This window comes from Saccopteryx bilineata, chromosome 4, assembly GCF_036850765.1.
Source record: "Saccopteryx bilineata isolate mSacBil1 chromosome 4, mSacBil1_pri_phased_curated, whole genome shotgun sequence".
In the NCBI taxonomy this organism is placed as follows: domain Eukaryota; kingdom Metazoa; phylum Chordata; class Mammalia; order Chiroptera; family Emballonuridae; genus Saccopteryx; species Saccopteryx bilineata.
The window spans coordinates 291,046,322-291,062,739 of NC_089493.1; the positions used below are offsets into that span (position 1 = coordinate 291,046,322).

At 59.8% G+C, this 16,418-nt stretch overlaps 2 protein-coding genes across 4 annotated transcripts; both read right to left on the bottom strand.

Moving 5' to 3' along the window:
• Positions 1–1,760: 1,760 nt before the first annotated feature.
• Positions 1,761–7,647, bottom strand: LAT (linker for activation of T cells). 3 transcript variants are annotated; one of them, XM_066275511.1, is made up of 12 exons: positions 7,273–7,647; positions 7,060–7,087; positions 6,928–6,962; positions 6,580–6,667; positions 6,393–6,457; positions 6,273–6,302; positions 6,128–6,191; positions 5,962–6,056; positions 3,558–3,620; positions 3,330–3,392; positions 3,128–3,214; positions 1,761–2,970 (listed from the first exon to the last, which is right to left on the bottom strand). In XM_066275511.1, exons 1-11 carry the CDS (start codon positions 7,373–7,375, stop codon positions 3,135–3,137), a joined length of 714 nt encoding a protein of 237 aa, XP_066131608.1. In that variant the 5' UTR covers positions 7,376–7,647; the 3' UTR covers positions 1,761–2,970; positions 3,128–3,134. The 3 variants fall into 3 exon arrangements, with proteins under 3 accessions (XP_066131608.1, XP_066131607.1, XP_066131609.1); XM_066275510.1 differs by having other exon boundaries at positions 6,928–6,980; XM_066275512.1 differs by lacking the exon at positions 6,273–6,302 and having other exon boundaries at positions 6,928–6,980.
• Positions 7,648–8,165: 518 nt separating this feature from the next.
• On the bottom strand, positions 8,166–16,175 carry SPNS1 (SPNS lysolipid transporter 1, lysophospholipid). The gene is made up of 13 exons (XM_066275514.1): positions 16,021–16,175; positions 15,476–15,766; positions 15,326–15,391; positions 13,335–13,471; positions 12,075–12,226; positions 11,922–11,988; positions 10,960–11,105; positions 10,502–10,657; positions 10,004–10,193; positions 9,614–9,679; positions 9,285–9,383; positions 8,783–8,954; positions 8,166–8,508 (listed from the first exon to the last, which is right to left on the bottom strand). The coding sequence occupies exons 2-13, from the start codon at positions 15,714–15,716 to the stop codon at positions 8,414–8,416; spliced, it is 1,587 nt and encodes a 528-aa protein (XP_066131611.1). The 5' UTR covers positions 15,717–15,766; positions 16,021–16,175; the 3' UTR covers positions 8,166–8,413.
• Between the last annotated feature and the right edge of the window lie 243 nt (positions 16,176–16,418).

The window sequence follows — 16,418 nt, forward strand, 5'->3', positions numbered from 1 at the left end:
TTTATATAAATAACTTGTTCTCCTTTTCCTACTCCAGTTCCATGGGTGACATTTGTTTGACGTGAGAGGTGCCGGTTCTTTCATTCACTTCTATCACTGGTGAGAGCCCTGGTGTGTGTCCACTCCCTGGTGGCCATCACCTATTGTTTCCAGCCAGCACAGTGCTGCCCTGAGCCTCTTCTACCCACCCCCTTAATCTATGTGCTACTTTTTTCAGGTTTCTTTTCTTTCTTTCTTTTTTTTAAGTGACAGTTGAGACAGACTCCCGCATGCCTTGACCAGGATCCACCCGGCACGCCCAGTCTGGGGCTGATGCTTGGATCAACCTAGCCACTGGCTGTGGATGAGGAAGAGAAAGGGAAGTGGGAGGGGGAGGGGAAGAGAAGCAGATGGTCGTTTCTCCTGTGTGCCCTGACTGGGGATCGAACCCAGGACGTCCGCCCACCAGGCGGACACTCATCCATTGAGCCAACCGGCCAGGGCCACTTCTTCAGGTTTCCACCCGGGAATGTGTTAGGTAAAGGGACTCACCATCTTTAGCTTTATTGATGTTACTAGATTGTTCTCCAAGGCGGTTGTACCGACACATCTTGTTGGCAAACAGATGTCCCTCAGCCCAGCACAAAGGTGCCTCTGCCCATTTCCATCTCCCCAGATAAACGACTTAGCTCCACCTGTTGATGGCCAGACAGTCCAGCGCTCTCCTCAGCTCTCTCCCCTTCGTTTCTCCAGCTGGACCTGTGACACACTCCCCACTTGCGGCTGCCGACAGACACTCTGTACGACGCCCAGAGCAGGACCCAGCGGAAGGCTGCGGGTCCAGAGCTAATTCCAGAGCTAATCCCAGATTTGCCACTTTGGGCAAAGCACTTCTCTCTGAGCCTGCGTTTCCTCGCTGGTGAGATGGGGGCATCTCCAGGAAACAACAATAGGGGACAATGATTAGATGAGCTAAGCCTGAAAATGCAGCAGGTGCACAGTGAGGAGAGCTGTTACTATCAGCTAGGGAGCCCACAGAGGACGCCAACAACTTTGTTTATCACTCAGGACTATTTGGATTGTAGGCATCAGAAAGCCCAGGCAAGCCTGACCAGTGGTGGCGCAGTGGATAGAGTGTTGACCCGAAACACTGAGGTCCCCTGTTCAAAACCCTGAAGTCTCCAGCTTGAGCACAGGGTCACCGGCTTGAGCAGAGGGTCATCAACATGACCCCAAGCTCTTTGCTAGCTTGAGCCCAAGGTCGCTGGCTTGAGCAAGGGGTCACGACTAGGCTTGAGCCTCCTTGTTCCACCCCCCACCCCCGTCAAGGCCCGTATGAGAAGCAATCAGTGAATAACTAAAGTGAAGTAGCTATGAGTTGATGCGCCTCATCTTTCTCCTCTCTCTCTCTCTCTCTCTCTCAAATCAATAAAATAAAAAAAAAATGTTTTTAAGTGAGAGGAGGGGAGATAGTGAGACAGATTCCCACATGCGCCCTGACTGAAATCCACCCAGAACCCCCCATCTGGGGCCAATGCTCAAATCAACTGAGCTATCCTCAGCGCCCAGGGCCGACACTCAAACCAATGGAGCCACTGGCTGTGGGACAGGGAGAGGGAGAGAGTGGGGAGGGGAGGGAGAGAAGCAGACGGTCACTTCTCCTGTGTGCCCGGACCAGGAATTAAACCCAGGATGTCCATACGCCAGGCCAACACTCTATTCACTGAGCCAGCCAGACAGGGCCTAAATCTTTTTTAAAAAAGAAACCCCAGTCAAGCCAGTGGAGAAAACTAATTTATTGGCCGGTGTAACTGAGAAGTCTGAGGGGATGTCTCACTTCAGCTGTGACAGTCGGAACACAGAGGATCCAGGGACTCTGACCAGGAAGCTTCTGGTCATTCTTCTCCATGTTGGTTTCATTCTCGGGCAGGCTCTCCAAGTGAGGGCCCAGGACCACATCCCTCCAGCTGAACACCTGCCATGACCAGGAAGAGCTTCTCCCTCCCGGCACTTCCTGCCGAGGTCCCAAGCCGGTCCTCATTGGCCGGGTTAGGTCACATGCCCAGACGGAAGCCAAGTGCAGGGCATCCACCAGACCCTGCTACTCCGGGTGTACTTCTCAGGACAGCAGCATCAGAGCCAGTTGGGCGCTCCTGGGGAATGCAGAGCCTCAGGCCCCATCCCAGACCTACTGGGTCAGAATCAGCGTTTTGCAAAAACCTCCAGGTGAGCCGTCCGCGCACCCGAGTCTGAAACGCGTCCTGCTGCATGTGAACCTGTGCAGTGGCTTACGGCGATTTTTAAGTTGTTTCATTTAGAACTGCAAAAGGTAAAAACCAAGAAAGCCCTTCAAAGTCATCAAGCCCTCTCCCATTTTTTAAAGATGGGAAAGCTTGGAGCCAGCAGGGAAGGGTCTTGCTCTAGACACGCCACCAGTGCGTCCCCACGCCCCACATCCCCCCCAGCACGGCCATCGTCTCTGTGGACTCTCTCCAGGGGGCCCCAGACGCGCAGCCCGGGTCAGACTTGCCTCACTCGGAAGGGGGCGTGTCCTAGCCACCACTACGTCACCGTGCGGTGCCTGGCCGGGACCCGCCGGAGTGCAGAGGCCCCGTGGAGGATGGAGACTCGCAGGCACGAGGACACAGACACACGCGGGCCCTCTGCACAGCGCCCCTCACCCGGACCCCAGCCCACTGGCCCCGCAAAGCCAAAAGCACTACAGACCGCACCAGCCTTTATTCTACTACAGAGCGGGGCTGGGGTCCGGCAGCTCATTCTCAGGCTGTGTCAGGAGGTTCAGAGTGTTGGGGACACCCAGACTGGATTCCAAAGTGACAATAAGTTAGGGGGGAAATTCTCAGGCTATTTTCAGGCTAGAGCCAGGGTGGGGTGCCAGGTGGCTCCCCCCTACCCGGAGCCACTGCCGGCGGCCAGCTCAGCCCTCCCGGGCAAGGCAGGTTCCCGGACGGACGGACGGCAGGCCTCACGCTGAAACACAGAGTGCAGGGAGAGAGGGAGGGGGCGTGGCGTCAGGAGGTGGGCTGTAAAGAGGGGTCCCCAGTGTCAGGGAAGGTCTGGGGGGGGCGGGGCCTCCAAGGGAGGGTCAGGAGCCAGCAGGCCCAGGGCGGGGCTGGGCAGCTCTCACCGTGCCCTCATGGCAACTGCTGGAGGTTCTCATAGTCGGGGGCACCCTCGTCCTCCTCCTCCTCTGCCTTCTGGGAACTCAAGGTGGCTGTGGGGGGAGAAAGGTTGGTGTTCAGCTCACACACTGTGCCCCCATCCAGGGGGCTGCCCCGCCCCCGCCCCACCCCCACCCCCGCCCACCCCCACCCCTGGCCAGCACACACCAGGGTCAGCCTGAGCCGTTGGCTGCAGCTCCTCGGACACGTTCACATACTCCCGGCTCCCATCTGTGGGGACAGGTCAGAAGGAGGGACAGCCACACTGAAAGGGGCCAGGCCCATTGAGGGTGAGGGCCGCAGCAGGGACACAGGCTCGGTCACACTGAGAGCGGGGCTGGGTGGCAGGGTGAGGGGCGGGGGGAAGGGGACCCTAAGAGGGCAGCAGCCACTCACCCAGAGAAGCGTCCGCGCTCTCCTCACTCTCAGGAACGTTCACGTAATCTTCCCCGGACTCCACTGCAGAAAACCACCGGCCCGGCACTGTCACCCGGAGCCCTCGGGGCGTAGATTCCCAGAAGCTCCCAACCACAGCCACCAACGACTTTCAACAAAACCAGCCCAAGCCTGCTGCACACAGACACCCACAGCTGGCCCCAGAGGGGTGCAGAGCAGGTGGCCCAGACCCGCGAGGCCAGTGGCCTGAAGGAGGGCACAGGGCAATGTGCCCAGGGCTGACCGGAGAGAATGCACTTGCCCTGATGCCCACTCTTGTCCTGGTCCCTTCCTAGCATCTACTGTCATTGATAGCATCTTGTTCTTTTATGTGTTGACTTGTTTCTCCATGAGGATGTGGAGAAGACAGGCTTTGGAGCCAGACTGCCCAGGTTCAAATCCAGCTCCAGCACTAACTGTGTGACCTCAGACAAGCTATCCAACCTCTCTGGGCCTCAGTTTTCTCATCTGTAAAATAGGATGAGTAAGTACCAGTCATAGGGGTACTGTGAGGACTAAAGAAGTGACTATTAAGTGTAACTATTAAGCAGTAAGTGCTACTAAGCGTCTGTTAAGTAAATAAACCCCGCCCTTGTACAGCTGGGACAACTGAGGTACAGGAAGGGAAAGGCACAGGCTCAATAGCACCTGGAAATTGTGAGGTTCAATAAAATAATACATGTAAAACTCTTAATAGGGCACGCACTCGGTCCTCAATGATGTTAGCTCTCTCATCATGACTCGACCGCACTAGTTGTTCTATCAGCGTCATCCAGTAAATATTATAAATGAATAAGGGAATGAATGAAAAGAAGCACTTGGACAGATGAAGCTGAGCTCAGGAGAGAGGTGACACGTTTGGATTCTGGATGGTATATGAAGCCAGGGTGCAGAAGTGCTGACCCGGGCATGTCTCTATAGACAGGAGAATAACAGAACACTCAAGACAACCGACACTGAGGAGAGTGCCTAACAGGCAGGATGTGACCAAAACAAAGGGAGAAAAGCAGCTCAGATGAAACTGAGACAATGCAGGAAGCAGAAGAAAAATTCCAAAAAAAAAAAAGAACAAAGACAAAAAAAGACACCCTATAATCAATATCCTTAAGAGATTTGTAAGATGACGTTGTCTCCATGAAACAAGAACAGGAAGCTATGAAAAAGGAACACTCAGGGATCAAGAAAGAGCTTTCAGATAGAAAAGACAAAATAAAAGAATAGAGTCAAGGCCCTGGCCGGTTGGATCAGCGGATAGAGCGTCGGCCCAGCGTAGGGACATCCTGGGTTCGATTCCCGGTCAAGGGACATAGGAGAAGCGCCCATCTGCTTCTCTCCCCTTCCCTCTCCTCCTTGTCTCCCTCTTCCCCTCCTGCAGCCAGTGGCTCAATTGGTTCGAGCGTCGGCCAAGATGGGGTTGCTGGGTGGATCCCAGTTGGGGTGCATGTGGGAGTCTGTCTCACTTTCTCCCCTCCTCTCACTTAAAAAAAAAAATAGCATCAAGGAATAGAGCCAAAGAAGAATAAAGTCAAGGAAATCTTGTGGACAATAAAAAGAAGACAAAGAGGTAAGAAAAGTAAGAAAATCAGAAGATCGGAGCAGAAAGTCCACTGCTGAAGGACAGGCGTTCTAGAAAGAGAAGACAGAAGACAAAGCCGTAGCGAGCATCAAAGGAACTACGGGAGAGAGAAGAGCAGAGGGGCCGGGGCCCAGAGAAGCGGGAGAGAGGAGAGCAGAGGGGCCGGGGCACAGAGAAGCGGGGGAGAGGAGAGCAGAGGGGCCGGGGCACAGAGAAGCGGGGGAGAGGAGAGCGGAGGGGCCGGGGCACAGAGAAGCGGGGGAGAGGAGAGCGGAGGGGCCGGGGCACAGAGAAGCGGGAGAGAGAAGAGCAGAGGGGCCGGGGCCCAGAGAAGCGGGAGAGAGGAGAGCAGAGGGGCCGGGGCACAGAGAAGCGGGGGAGAGGAGAGCGGAGGGGCCGGGGCACAGAGAAGCGGGGGAGAGGAGAGCGGAGGGGCCGGGGCACAGAGAAGCGGGGGAGAGGAGAGCGGAGGGGCCGGGGCCCAGAGAAGCGGGGGAGAGGAGAGCGGAGGGGCCGGGGCCCAGAGAAGCGGGGGAGAGGAGAGCGGAGGGGCCGGGGCCCAGAGAAGCGGGGGAGAGGAGGGCGGAGGGGCCGGGGCACAGAGAAGCGGGAGAGAGGAGGGCGGAGGGGCCGGGGCCCAGAGAAGCGGGGGAGAGGAGGGCGGAGGGGCCGGGGCCCAGAGAAGCGGGGGAGAGGAGAGCGGAGGGGCCGGGGCCCAGAGAAGCGGGAGAGAGGAGGGCGGAGGGGCCGGGGCCCAGAGAAGCGGGAGCGGTCAGGACGGCAACTCACTGGAGAAGGCGCTGTCTCGGAGGCCGGGGTTGCTGGGCACCGGAGCTGCTGGGACAGCAGTGCAGGTGACCGGGGCCGTGTCAGGAAGCACCTCCCTGAGGAAAAGTCCAGGGAAGGGTGAGCGCACACCTCAGCCTTGGCCCCCGCCTCCCACCGGGCCACTTACAGGTAGCCCTCGTTGTGATAGTCCTCCTCATCCTCGTCCTCATCCTCGTCCTCACAGGCTGGCTCTGGGGTAACGACACAGGGGTCAGCGTAGCCCAGGTCAGGCCCCAACCCCCCCATTCAGGGTATCGGGATCTCAGACGCACCCTCATTCTCATAGCTTGCCACACTGTTGGCTGGAGAGACAGAGCGAGAGGGAGACTGAGTCAGGAGAGCTGGGGCCTGCCCACTGCCAGCCCAGCCTCCCGGGCCCTGCTCCAGCTTACCACCATCCGAGTCCTGCCGCGAAGACGGCATTCGGTGGGAGCCCCTTGGGGGCTGGGGGGACCTCCTGAGAACCGAAAGGCGGAGTCATGCCTCGGACGGGGCCCTGGGGCAGGAGGGCCTGCGACGGAAAGGGCAGCCCCCCGTCCGAGGAGGTGAGGGGCACTCGAAGGGGGAGGGGCTCCTTACGGGATGGCGAGCTGGTCTGGCTGGCTCGAGGGTGGATAGGAGGTAACAGGTGGGTAGGATGTAGCTGGTGGCCAGGGGGCGAGCGGGGCTGAGGACACAGGACCGAGTTGAAGGAACGGCTCCAGATGACACCATGCCCCTACCCTGGTCAAGGCCTTGAAGGGCAAACTAACCCCCTGAAAGCCCTGGGCCCTGGACAGGCCTGAGGGCGCCGATATCCTACCCGGTCCCAGCCCAGGTCAAGACCGTGGGGTCAGCCACAGGGGACCTAGACACAGGCACACGCTCGCTCACACGCCCGGGAGCTCCCTTCCCTCCCCGGAGGGAGGGGACCCTCCTTGTACTCACGAGGCGGTTTGAACATCATGCGGCTTGGGGTCAAACTGGCAGGAGAGACACAGCTTGGTAAGGGGCGGGGGGTCGCGGGCCCAGCCCCACGCAGGGTCTCGGGAGCCCCCCGGGCCCCAGGGGAAGACTCACCTGTCGGCGGTGGGGCCCTCGTAGGAATCTGTGGAGGAGAAGGCAGGAAAGGGGAGTGCCAAGAGCAGAGGGTAACGGGGGAGTCGGGCTCTCAGCACCTCCACAGCGGGACAGTCGGGGACAGTCAGATGGAGGGAGGAACTGAGGAGTGGGCTGCGGACCCCCGTCCGCCCGCGTGTCCGAGCCTCCGATTGCCCACCGGCTCCCACTCACCCGACAGCTCCCGGCAGCGCACACAGAGCGCCATCAGCAGCACGGCCAGGAGAGGCAGCAGCAGCAGGCCCAGCAGCCAGGGCAGCAGGAGGGCCACCTCCATCTGCAGGACAGAGCGTGGGCCAGGCCTGGCCGCCCGCCGTACACTGCCTGCCCCTCCAGGACAGAGCTGCGGCAGAGCGCTGGCCGGCCAGCAGGAGCGCAGGGGCCTGGCGGGGGGCGGCCGTGTCCCCCTGATGACTCCCCGGGTCCCTTCCCCTTGCTGGGCCGAGTGGGGGTCGGTGCTGGCTGTGGGAGACCCTGGACCCGAGGGTGGTCAGGCCAGGGCCTGGGCTGCAGTTCGGGGTACCAGCCACCCCGGCGTGGCCCCGCACGCAGGCCTACCTGCTCCTCGGCTGGGAGCCTGCTCTCCCCAGTGCTGGCCCGCCCGCCGCCCGCCTGCGGCAGGAAGCTGTGGTGAGCGCTGGGTGAGGGCAGGAAATCATCAGGCCCCTCAGCCGGCTGCACCCACCCCTCCCACCCCCACCCAGCCAGTGGGGACAGGAGGAGGCCTCAGGAGCCGCCCCCAGGCCCTCAGGAAGGGTCTGCCAGTCTCCAAGGCAAGGGGCAATTCATCCCAGAGGGGAAACAAAGCAGCTGGCGGCCACAGCCAGGGCTCGAGGGGGCATTCAGAGGGGCACGGGGCCACCCCCACCTGGTCCCAGTCGGCCTTCCACGGGGCGGGCCCGAGGAGAAATGGGGGCGTGACTCACAGTCACACACAGCCAGCTCATGCCACCCTGTTCCCCGGCCCAGAAGCCTCACAGGGGACCTGGCAGCCCCCGGGAGCCCGGGCACTGGGGAGGGGCATGCCCTACAGTCCAGGGGTCACCCGGAGAGACTCAAGCAGGCAGTTGGAGTCTGGCTACAAATTTTATTCAGTACAAATAGCACCGAGCCCCTGGGGCTCCCCCAGTGGAGGGGGCTGCCATCCCGGACCCCCGTCGCCCGCCCTTGGCTGCCCGTGTAGTGTGTGGGAGCTGGGACATGGCCCAAGGCCCCCCCGAGAAGCCGGGCCAGGCCCAGGGTTTGGACCCAGGAGCCCGCTGTGGGGGGCCTGAGACCAGCTGTGGTCAGTACGCAGGCGGGTGAGTGGCGGCTTTCAGATGAGCACGCTGGACACAGGCACCCGGGTGGAGCGGCCTCGCTGGGGCACCACGATCCGGTCATCTTCGGGCCCCGGCTCATGTAGTAGACCTGGCGGGGGAGGGGTCAGAGCCAGGCTTAGATGGGCAGACAGACGCAAAGCCTGGGAGGGGACAAACAGGCGGTGGGAAACGAATGGGGCCTCAGAGCTGTGGCCACAGCGGGACACGAGCTTGTCGGCCTGGCAGACCCGAAGCTGGGTGAAGGGAGAGCTGTGGACAGAAACGCCAGGGACACAGGACGGGACACGGATGAATGAACAAGCAGGCAGTGTCATGAAGGTGGCCAAGGAGCCGTGCGCGGACAGAGGACAGGCCCCACTGACCCTGTGCGTGCAGCTGGGCCTGCTGGCGGTCACCCTCAATGAAGATGGCGGTACCCAGGAAGGCCGCGCCGCCCAGGGCCCCGACAAAGGCGCAGAGCATGAGCGAGAACTGCAGGGCCCGGAACTCGGACAAGAAGGAGGGAGGCCAGTTCCGGCGGAGGCGGTCGGAGATCTACGGGGACACGGGGAGAGGAAAGCCAGAAGAGAGACTTGGAGAGGGCACTGAGGACAGGGGGCACCGAACTCCAGCAGAACAGAGGCTGGAGCCAGGAAGGGAGGGTGTCGACCTCCAGGGAGAGGTCCGTGGCCTCAGTAGAAACTCGCAAAGACAAAGTTCTTCCTGTCTAGCTGAGGGTCCCGGGGGGGGGGGGGGTGCCTGGCACCGACCACACTGAGGCCTAGCTGGGGCCTCAGCCCAGGCTCAGGCCACGGGCCACCGGCCAGAGCGAGGAGCGCAGGGTGCTGACCCCCCCCCCAGGCCCAGCAACAGGGCCGTGCTCACCAGGCCAATGAGGTAGGGGCTCCCAGCGTCGCCCAGCAGGTGGGACAGCACGATCTGGAAGGCCTCGGCGGTGGAGCGTCTCGTAGGGATCACCACATACTGGGAGGAGAAGCAGGAGACGAAGAGCACAGAGGGGGCCAAGGCTCAGCTCGGCTGAGGGCAGCGGTGAACCCCGGCCCAGAGATGTGACTGGGTGAAGGGCTAACGGCCCTTCTGGGGCTGAGTTTTGAGGAAGGGGCAGAGGCCACAATTCAAAGTGAGGGCGCCCTCCCACACCACTCCCTGCTCCCGTCAGCTCCGGCCACGCCTGGAATGGCCCGCCGACTCACCAGCAGAATATCGGCCACAATGGCCCAGTTCATGGACAGCAGTGTCTCTCCAATAAAGATGAAAGTCTGAGGGAGCAGAGGGGGGTGGGGAGCAGGGTTAATCTCAACACGAGAGCAAACACAACGAGGCCCACCTATTAACTCAGTCCTCACAACACCCCTGTGGGACAGGAACTGTCATTCCCTTTTTACAGATGGAGGAACAGCACAGAGAGGTGAGTCACTTGGCTAATGCCACACAGTGGGGAAGGGCAAGACCTGAAACTCACACCCAGGCATCCCGCTCTGTAGTCAGCTCGGAACCACTGCGGGCTGACCCCGTCCCGCCCAGTGCACATTCCTCCACTCTGGACCCGAAACGGCCCCCCTTGGTGCCTCCTGGCTACTCACGTAAGTGGCCACGATGCTGCCACGGGCACAAGCCACGGCCAGGAAGAGGAAGGGAGCAGAGCCCAGGAGGCCAGCGGCACAGACCAGCGGGTCCGCCCGGGGATTGGAGCGGCGGAGGCGGCGGCTGATCTCCACACCCAGGCCCACACCCAGGACCCCGGTCAGGCAGGTGATGAGCCCAAAAATGAGGCTGGGGGCAGGGGGACGGGCATGTGGACACGTCCATCTGCCTGCAAAGTCCCCTAGCCTCGCCCCTCTGGCCTGGAGAAGAAGATGGTTTGTCCCAGCCACCTTCACAACCCAGGTGTACGCGGGCACCACACCCCACGGGCAGAGAGTTCCCATCGCCCTACTTCCCAGACCGGGACCCCGACACTCTGGGAGAGGAGAAGAGCTGGGGGCTGGGGTTCCAACTCCCTCGGTCTGGGTCTGAGGCATCCCCTTCCCACCGGGTCCCCTGCCCCCTGCAGGCCACCCACCCCAGCTCCCATCGCGTACCTGTCAGAAGAAGAGCAAGAGTCTCCAGGAAGACAGGGGGGCGTCTCCCCCAAGACCACACGGGAGCGCAGCAAGAACGCAGGAGCCCAAAGAGCCAGGGAGCCCGTGACAAAGGCCACGGCAGTGAAGCCCAGGGAAGACAGGACAAAACTAGGGCTACAGAGACAGTCGGGCGGGAGGAAGTCAGACTCCACTGAGGTGTCAGGTAGGGGCTCTGCCCTCCTGTCCTGGCTATTTTCCTAGGGGCAGGGCCCTGGGTGCGGTCGCTGTCCTGGCTCTCAGGATATGGGCCTGTCATGCAAGCAGCTGCCACCCGGGGGCGGTAATGACGGAATTACTAGCTTTTGACGTTTGGCCAGGAGACAGGAGAGAAAACAAAGACCCCAGTAAATGTCAACCCAGTTGTCAGAGCTTTGCTGGGGATCTAAAATGACAGGTTAGGATGGAATTAAACTCACTTTCTTGCCAGAGCCCTCAGATCCGCCCACCACGAGGTGGGGTGCAGGGGTGGCGAGTCCGAGCGGCGCTCCACAGCCCCCCTGGGCGGCTCTCGCACTACCAGGAACAGCAGCAGGACAGCCACCACGCCTAGACCTGGTGTCACCTGGGAAAAGAGGGGGCTTCAGGATGGGCACATGCAGAGACACATTTAAACCCCTGGGGCTGGGAGAAAGGGAAGGGCGGTGAAGGCCACTCAGGCCCCAAGACCTCGAACACCCGGGAGTGCCTGCCTGCTCAAGGTCGCCAAACCTGCCACTGGGGGCCGGGGCTGGGGCGAACGCCTCTGGGGGCCACCCCATTTCTGCAAGCCTAACGGCTCCCTCTTTGGTAACAGCACCTTAATTTTCTTTTGGGAAACCACTCTCCCCACTTTTCTCAATCCATGTGGTTCAAAGAGGGCAGGGCTTGTAACCCAGGCTTGGCCGGCAAGAGTGTTAACTTCCCCGGCCTCGGTGAGTGATTCAGTGGCCGGCACGTGATCCGTGTTCAGCTAATCAGATACTATCCGGGACTATTGCTCAAGGGTCCAGGGTGCCAGAGTTTCTAAATGGGAAGATAAACGTGTGGCGTCTTCACTTGCTGGAGAGAACAGAGGCAGCACAGAGGTAAGCAGGGCTAAGAAAAGGGTGATCAAATTCCTGTGAGTGGGAGTCCTGGATCCAGCTCTACCTGAAGCTCACCTGGGGCTTTCCAGTAGGAGAGCCAATCCAGTCCCATCTGAGGGCTTACACTTTTACAATGGGCTTCTGTCACTTGCAACCAAGAGTTCTGTCTAGCACATGGCTTTATGGTGAGGGCAACCAGGCTTCCCCCAGGCTTGGCAGAGCGAGCACTGCCTTCAAACAGGGTGTCTGAAGTGACACAAGGGGGAATCGGGGACAATGTTGCTGACCCTCCCCCAGGCCGTGAGCAGACTCACCCTCAGAGCCCAGTGCCAGTCCCCAGCCACGTCCTTCACTTTGGACCCTGCAATATAACCCAGACCACTGGGGCAAAGAAGGGACCGCTGGTCAGTCGTGCCCAGTGCCAGGCCCCTCAGCCTCCGCAGCAGGCAGGCCCAAGGCCCACTCACCTGCCCACCGGGATGGCAAAGTAGAAGACACTGAGCATGCGACTCCGCTGGTCTGCCACGAAGAGGTCAGCAATGAGGGTGGGCGCGATGGTGGAGTAGCTGGCCTCCCCGACCCCCACCAGGCCCCGAGTCAGGAGGAGCAGCCAGAAGCGCTGGGAACGAGACAGGGTGGGGAGATAGCCACCCAGCCTGGAGCCAGCCTCCGGCCTATCTCACCGGTCAGTTCCAGAGAGGTGGCAGGGATGGCGGGAGAGGCCGACTTTACAATCAGACACACCTACGCTGGAGTCCCGGTCCCCCGCTTACTAGCTGTGACTTGGATAATGCAGCTTAACCTCTCTGAGCCTCAGTTTCCTAATCTCGATAAAGGGGATAATATCAACTTGTTCATATAACTATCATAAGGATTGGATGATATAAGGTCTATTCATTACCTTGTGCCTGGTAAGTGCAAAATGAATCATTTCTATCCTGCCCACCCCACCCAATAGTGAATAATGACCTTAGGTCATTTGTCTACCAAAGCCCCCCAAAGCCAGGACAGAGTACGTCCCCCAAGGAGTGTGCCTGGGGCTGAGGACAGAGCTCGGGGGCAGAGAGGAGAGCAGAGGAGATTTTAAAGGAGCAGAGAAGCAACAGGCAGAGCGGCAGCAGGAAAACCAGAAGGATGGCGTCAGCGACGTTAGAGGAGTTTCCAGAAGGGAGAAGTGGGTCAGTGGAGCCAGAGGCCCCCAGGAGCCCGGCGAGAAGAGGACTAGGAAGTGGGAGCTACGTTTAGCAACGGCGAGGTCACTGTTGACTTTGGCAATGGAGTGGTGGGGGCAGCTCGGCGGGCAGCGCTCAAGGGGCAGTGGGAGGGGCGTGCCAGCAAAGGGACAGCCTCTGCCCGGCTGCTCCTGCACCCAGACTGGAGCTCGGCCAGGGGCCTTTCGGGAAGTCTGGCCAGAGAGGGGAAGGGGGGACAGGGCAGTCTGGGCGAGGTCTGTTCCACGGAAGAGGAAGAGATGGGAGTGGGTGGGGGTTCAGTCAGTGGGAGGAGCCGACGGCCAGGAGGAGCAGGGGGGACAGATGGAGGTTCCGAAAGGAAAGGGGAAAGGACAGGGTGGGCTGATTAAGTCAGGCAAACAGGAGCAAGACAGCACGGAGCAGGAACACTGCAAAGTCCTCCAGGCTCAGTCTGCAATGACTCCAAAGAGCAGAAGCCAAGATCGACGAGGGAGTGGAGGGGCCGGAAGCAGGAGCCATCGGGGGGGGCCTCACCTCTCTGGGGATGAAGGACGACCCCAGTGTCACCAGGGACCAGAAGGCAATGCCCCCGCACATGAGATACTTCCGATTATACCTGTCACCCAGGTAGCCAAACACAGGCGCCAACACCATGTAACTGGAGATGAACACTGAGGGGAAGCAGAGAGTCACAGCCCAGCCCCCGGCCCCCGGCCCCCGGCCCCCGGCCCCACCCCCCATCCCAGCTCCAGGAGGGCAAACGGGGCCGGAATAACCCCCACCCTGAAACTATCGGAGCTTCCTGCCAGGGGCAGTCCAAGCCCAGGTCAGCGTGTCTGAAACGCTCCGCTGTAGAATGGATGGCTCAGCCCTGCACACTCGGCCTTTCCTCCCACCCAGCCAAGTACAAAATCCAGACTCCATACCATGGTCCACCCTGAGCCGTCTGACTGGACCTCTCCCTGCCTCTCCCACCCAAGCTCGCCCCTTCCTCTCTCTGCACCCCAGCGGCTCAACGGCCAAGCCCATCTGGGGGCTTTGGGCAGCTGCTGTCCTCTCTGTCTGGAACACTCTGTCCTCTCCTCTGAGTGTCACAGAGCTTAGCAAGTGCAGGTTCCAGCTGAGACACTTCTCCAACCACCACACATCCAGTCTCTACCACGTTTACGTAACACTGATCCCTATGGAAAACTATCACATTAGCAGTTCAGGTGTCTATGGGCTGTTGCCCACTCAGGCACAGTAGAACATCAGCTCCATTAACACAGTGACCTTGCCTATATGAGCCATGACTGTATTTTCATTATTTAATACACGGCCTAGCACACAACAGGTGCTCAATAAACATGTGTTGGATGAAAAGGTGAACGGGGCTGCTGAGAAAGACTTGCTTCTTCTCTAACTCAACCACGCTTTAGAGTTTTGCAAACCATGACCTATGATTCCATTCTCGTGTCTCCTGTCTTTGCCTTCAGTATCTGCAGTTCCCTGTTGGCCTGGACTGGAGCAAAGAGCACTGCAAGACCTCGACTCAAATTCCTCTTCTGCCTCTAACTTGTGCAACTGCAGGCAAGCCTTAGCTCTTCTCCAAGCCTCAGTTTCTTTATATAATACTAACTACTTCCTCCCTAAGACTAACACCCATTCCTTGGCTGATGGAAGGATTTAAAGACAATGGGCATAAAAGGTCTTGGACAAGTTCTGTGGATGTTATCACCACTTTCTCCAGGGCCGGGCACATAGTAGATGTTAAAAAAATACTCAAGAAATGAATGAAGGCCAGACCTGTGGTGGCGCAATGGACAGGGCGTTGACCTAGACTGCTGAGGTTGCTGGTTCAAATCCCCAGGCTTGCCCATCAAGGCACATACAAGAACCAGAAGCAGCTACTAAAAGATGATGCTTCCTGCTCCCCCTTCCTCCCCACTCTTTCTCTCCTCTCTAAAATGAATAAATAAAATCTTAAAAAGAAGAAAGAAAGAGAGAAAGAAAAGAAAAAGAAAAAGAGGATTTGGCCCTGTTTTTCCCTCTCTCACAAATCCCAAAGTTCTAAACAAGTTTCACTCACCTCTCCCCATTCCAGAAACCCCCTCCTGCCAGTGTTTCTTGGGTGCCTACCATGTTCTCAGCACTGCAATGTATTCCACACTTCACAAGCATCGTCTCATTTCATCCTCACATCAAGCCCCGGAGCCGATCTGGGTTATTACTAGTTCCATCTCACCCACAAGGAAAGTGAGGCTTAGAGAGGTCGAGGGCCTTGCCTACCATCACACTGTGAGTAGAATGCTGAGGTTTAAACCTAGGTCTGTCTTAAACATCACACTAAACTGACTCCCTCTTTAAACCAGGTATGCTAATTGACCAGAACAACTTCAGAGCAGAATCGGGGCCACCCTTTCCCCTAGCTCTGGCCACTATTCCTCCATCAGTGAGGGCCCAGGCACGCCAGCATGTGGCCCCTACTGGGGTAAGAAAAGGAGAAATAGCTAGCTGCTCCTTACCCGGGAGGGGCCGCTACTCACCGGTCTGGATGAGGCCGGAGCTACTGTCCCCGATATCGAAGAACTGCTCAATGTCCGGAAGGACGCCTGGGAAGAAGACTCAGGATGGGCTCCGCAAGGCCGCACCTTTGGGGCCCCGCCTCCTCCCCCACGTCTAACTCAAGTCAGTACCAGCCACGGTGAAGCGGTCCATGTAGTTGAGGAGGTTAATGTAGCACAGCACGGCCACTATGAGAGCCGAACGGCCCGCAGACAAGCCCGTGATGCGCTGCAGCTCCTCCTGGTCCGGGACCTCCGGAACCTGGGGCTTCGGGCTCCCCATGGACCCCGGTAATCCCGGGGTGCCAGGCACCGGCCCGTCGTCCGTGTCATCCGCCTGGCTGAGGAAGGGCTCGTTTTCGGACCCGGTCATGGTCTCGGGGACCGCGCGCGCCCGCGCTCCGGTCCCACCGACGATCCTACCTGCGAAAGGAGGAGGCTGGAGAAAGGAGGGTGGAGGGAACCCAGGCGAGGGAGCTGCGCGCCCAGACGGGTGGGAGCTCGCCCCGAAGCACAGAGCACGGCTGGGATGGAACCCGGGCCCGTCCCCAGTCTCGCCCCCCGTCCCGGCAGACACCGCGCGGAGGGGACGAGCGGAACTCGGGTGATGTCGGGGACAGGAGAGCGTGCAGGAGGACGCGATCGTCCCCACCCCCCAGGTGGAGGCCACCCCTCACCCCGGGTAGGAGCCCGCTACACTCGCTGGAGTTCAGCCCCGACGCTGCGCCGCGGCCGCCGCCATGATGTCCGACAGTCGGTCATGTGACGATGGAGCTCGGGTGTTGGACGCCACCGCCTGCAAGCTTTTGACACATGACGGGCCGCCCCACTGCGAAGCCGCGGCCCAGGGCCGCGCATGCTCCTTCGGCTTCCCGCAGGCTCCTGCACCACGTGACTGCCTCGCCGTCGCCGGGGTAACCACCGAGCGTTCGCAGACTCCTGGAGCCCCGCTGCCCGCCGCGGAGTCACCCCCGAGACAGCCACGCTGAAGGCAGTGTGGGCGGGGTTGGTGAAGTTGCCCAACCCTCTGAATCTCGGCTTCCTTATCTGCAACACGCACTTGGCTGACTTCTTC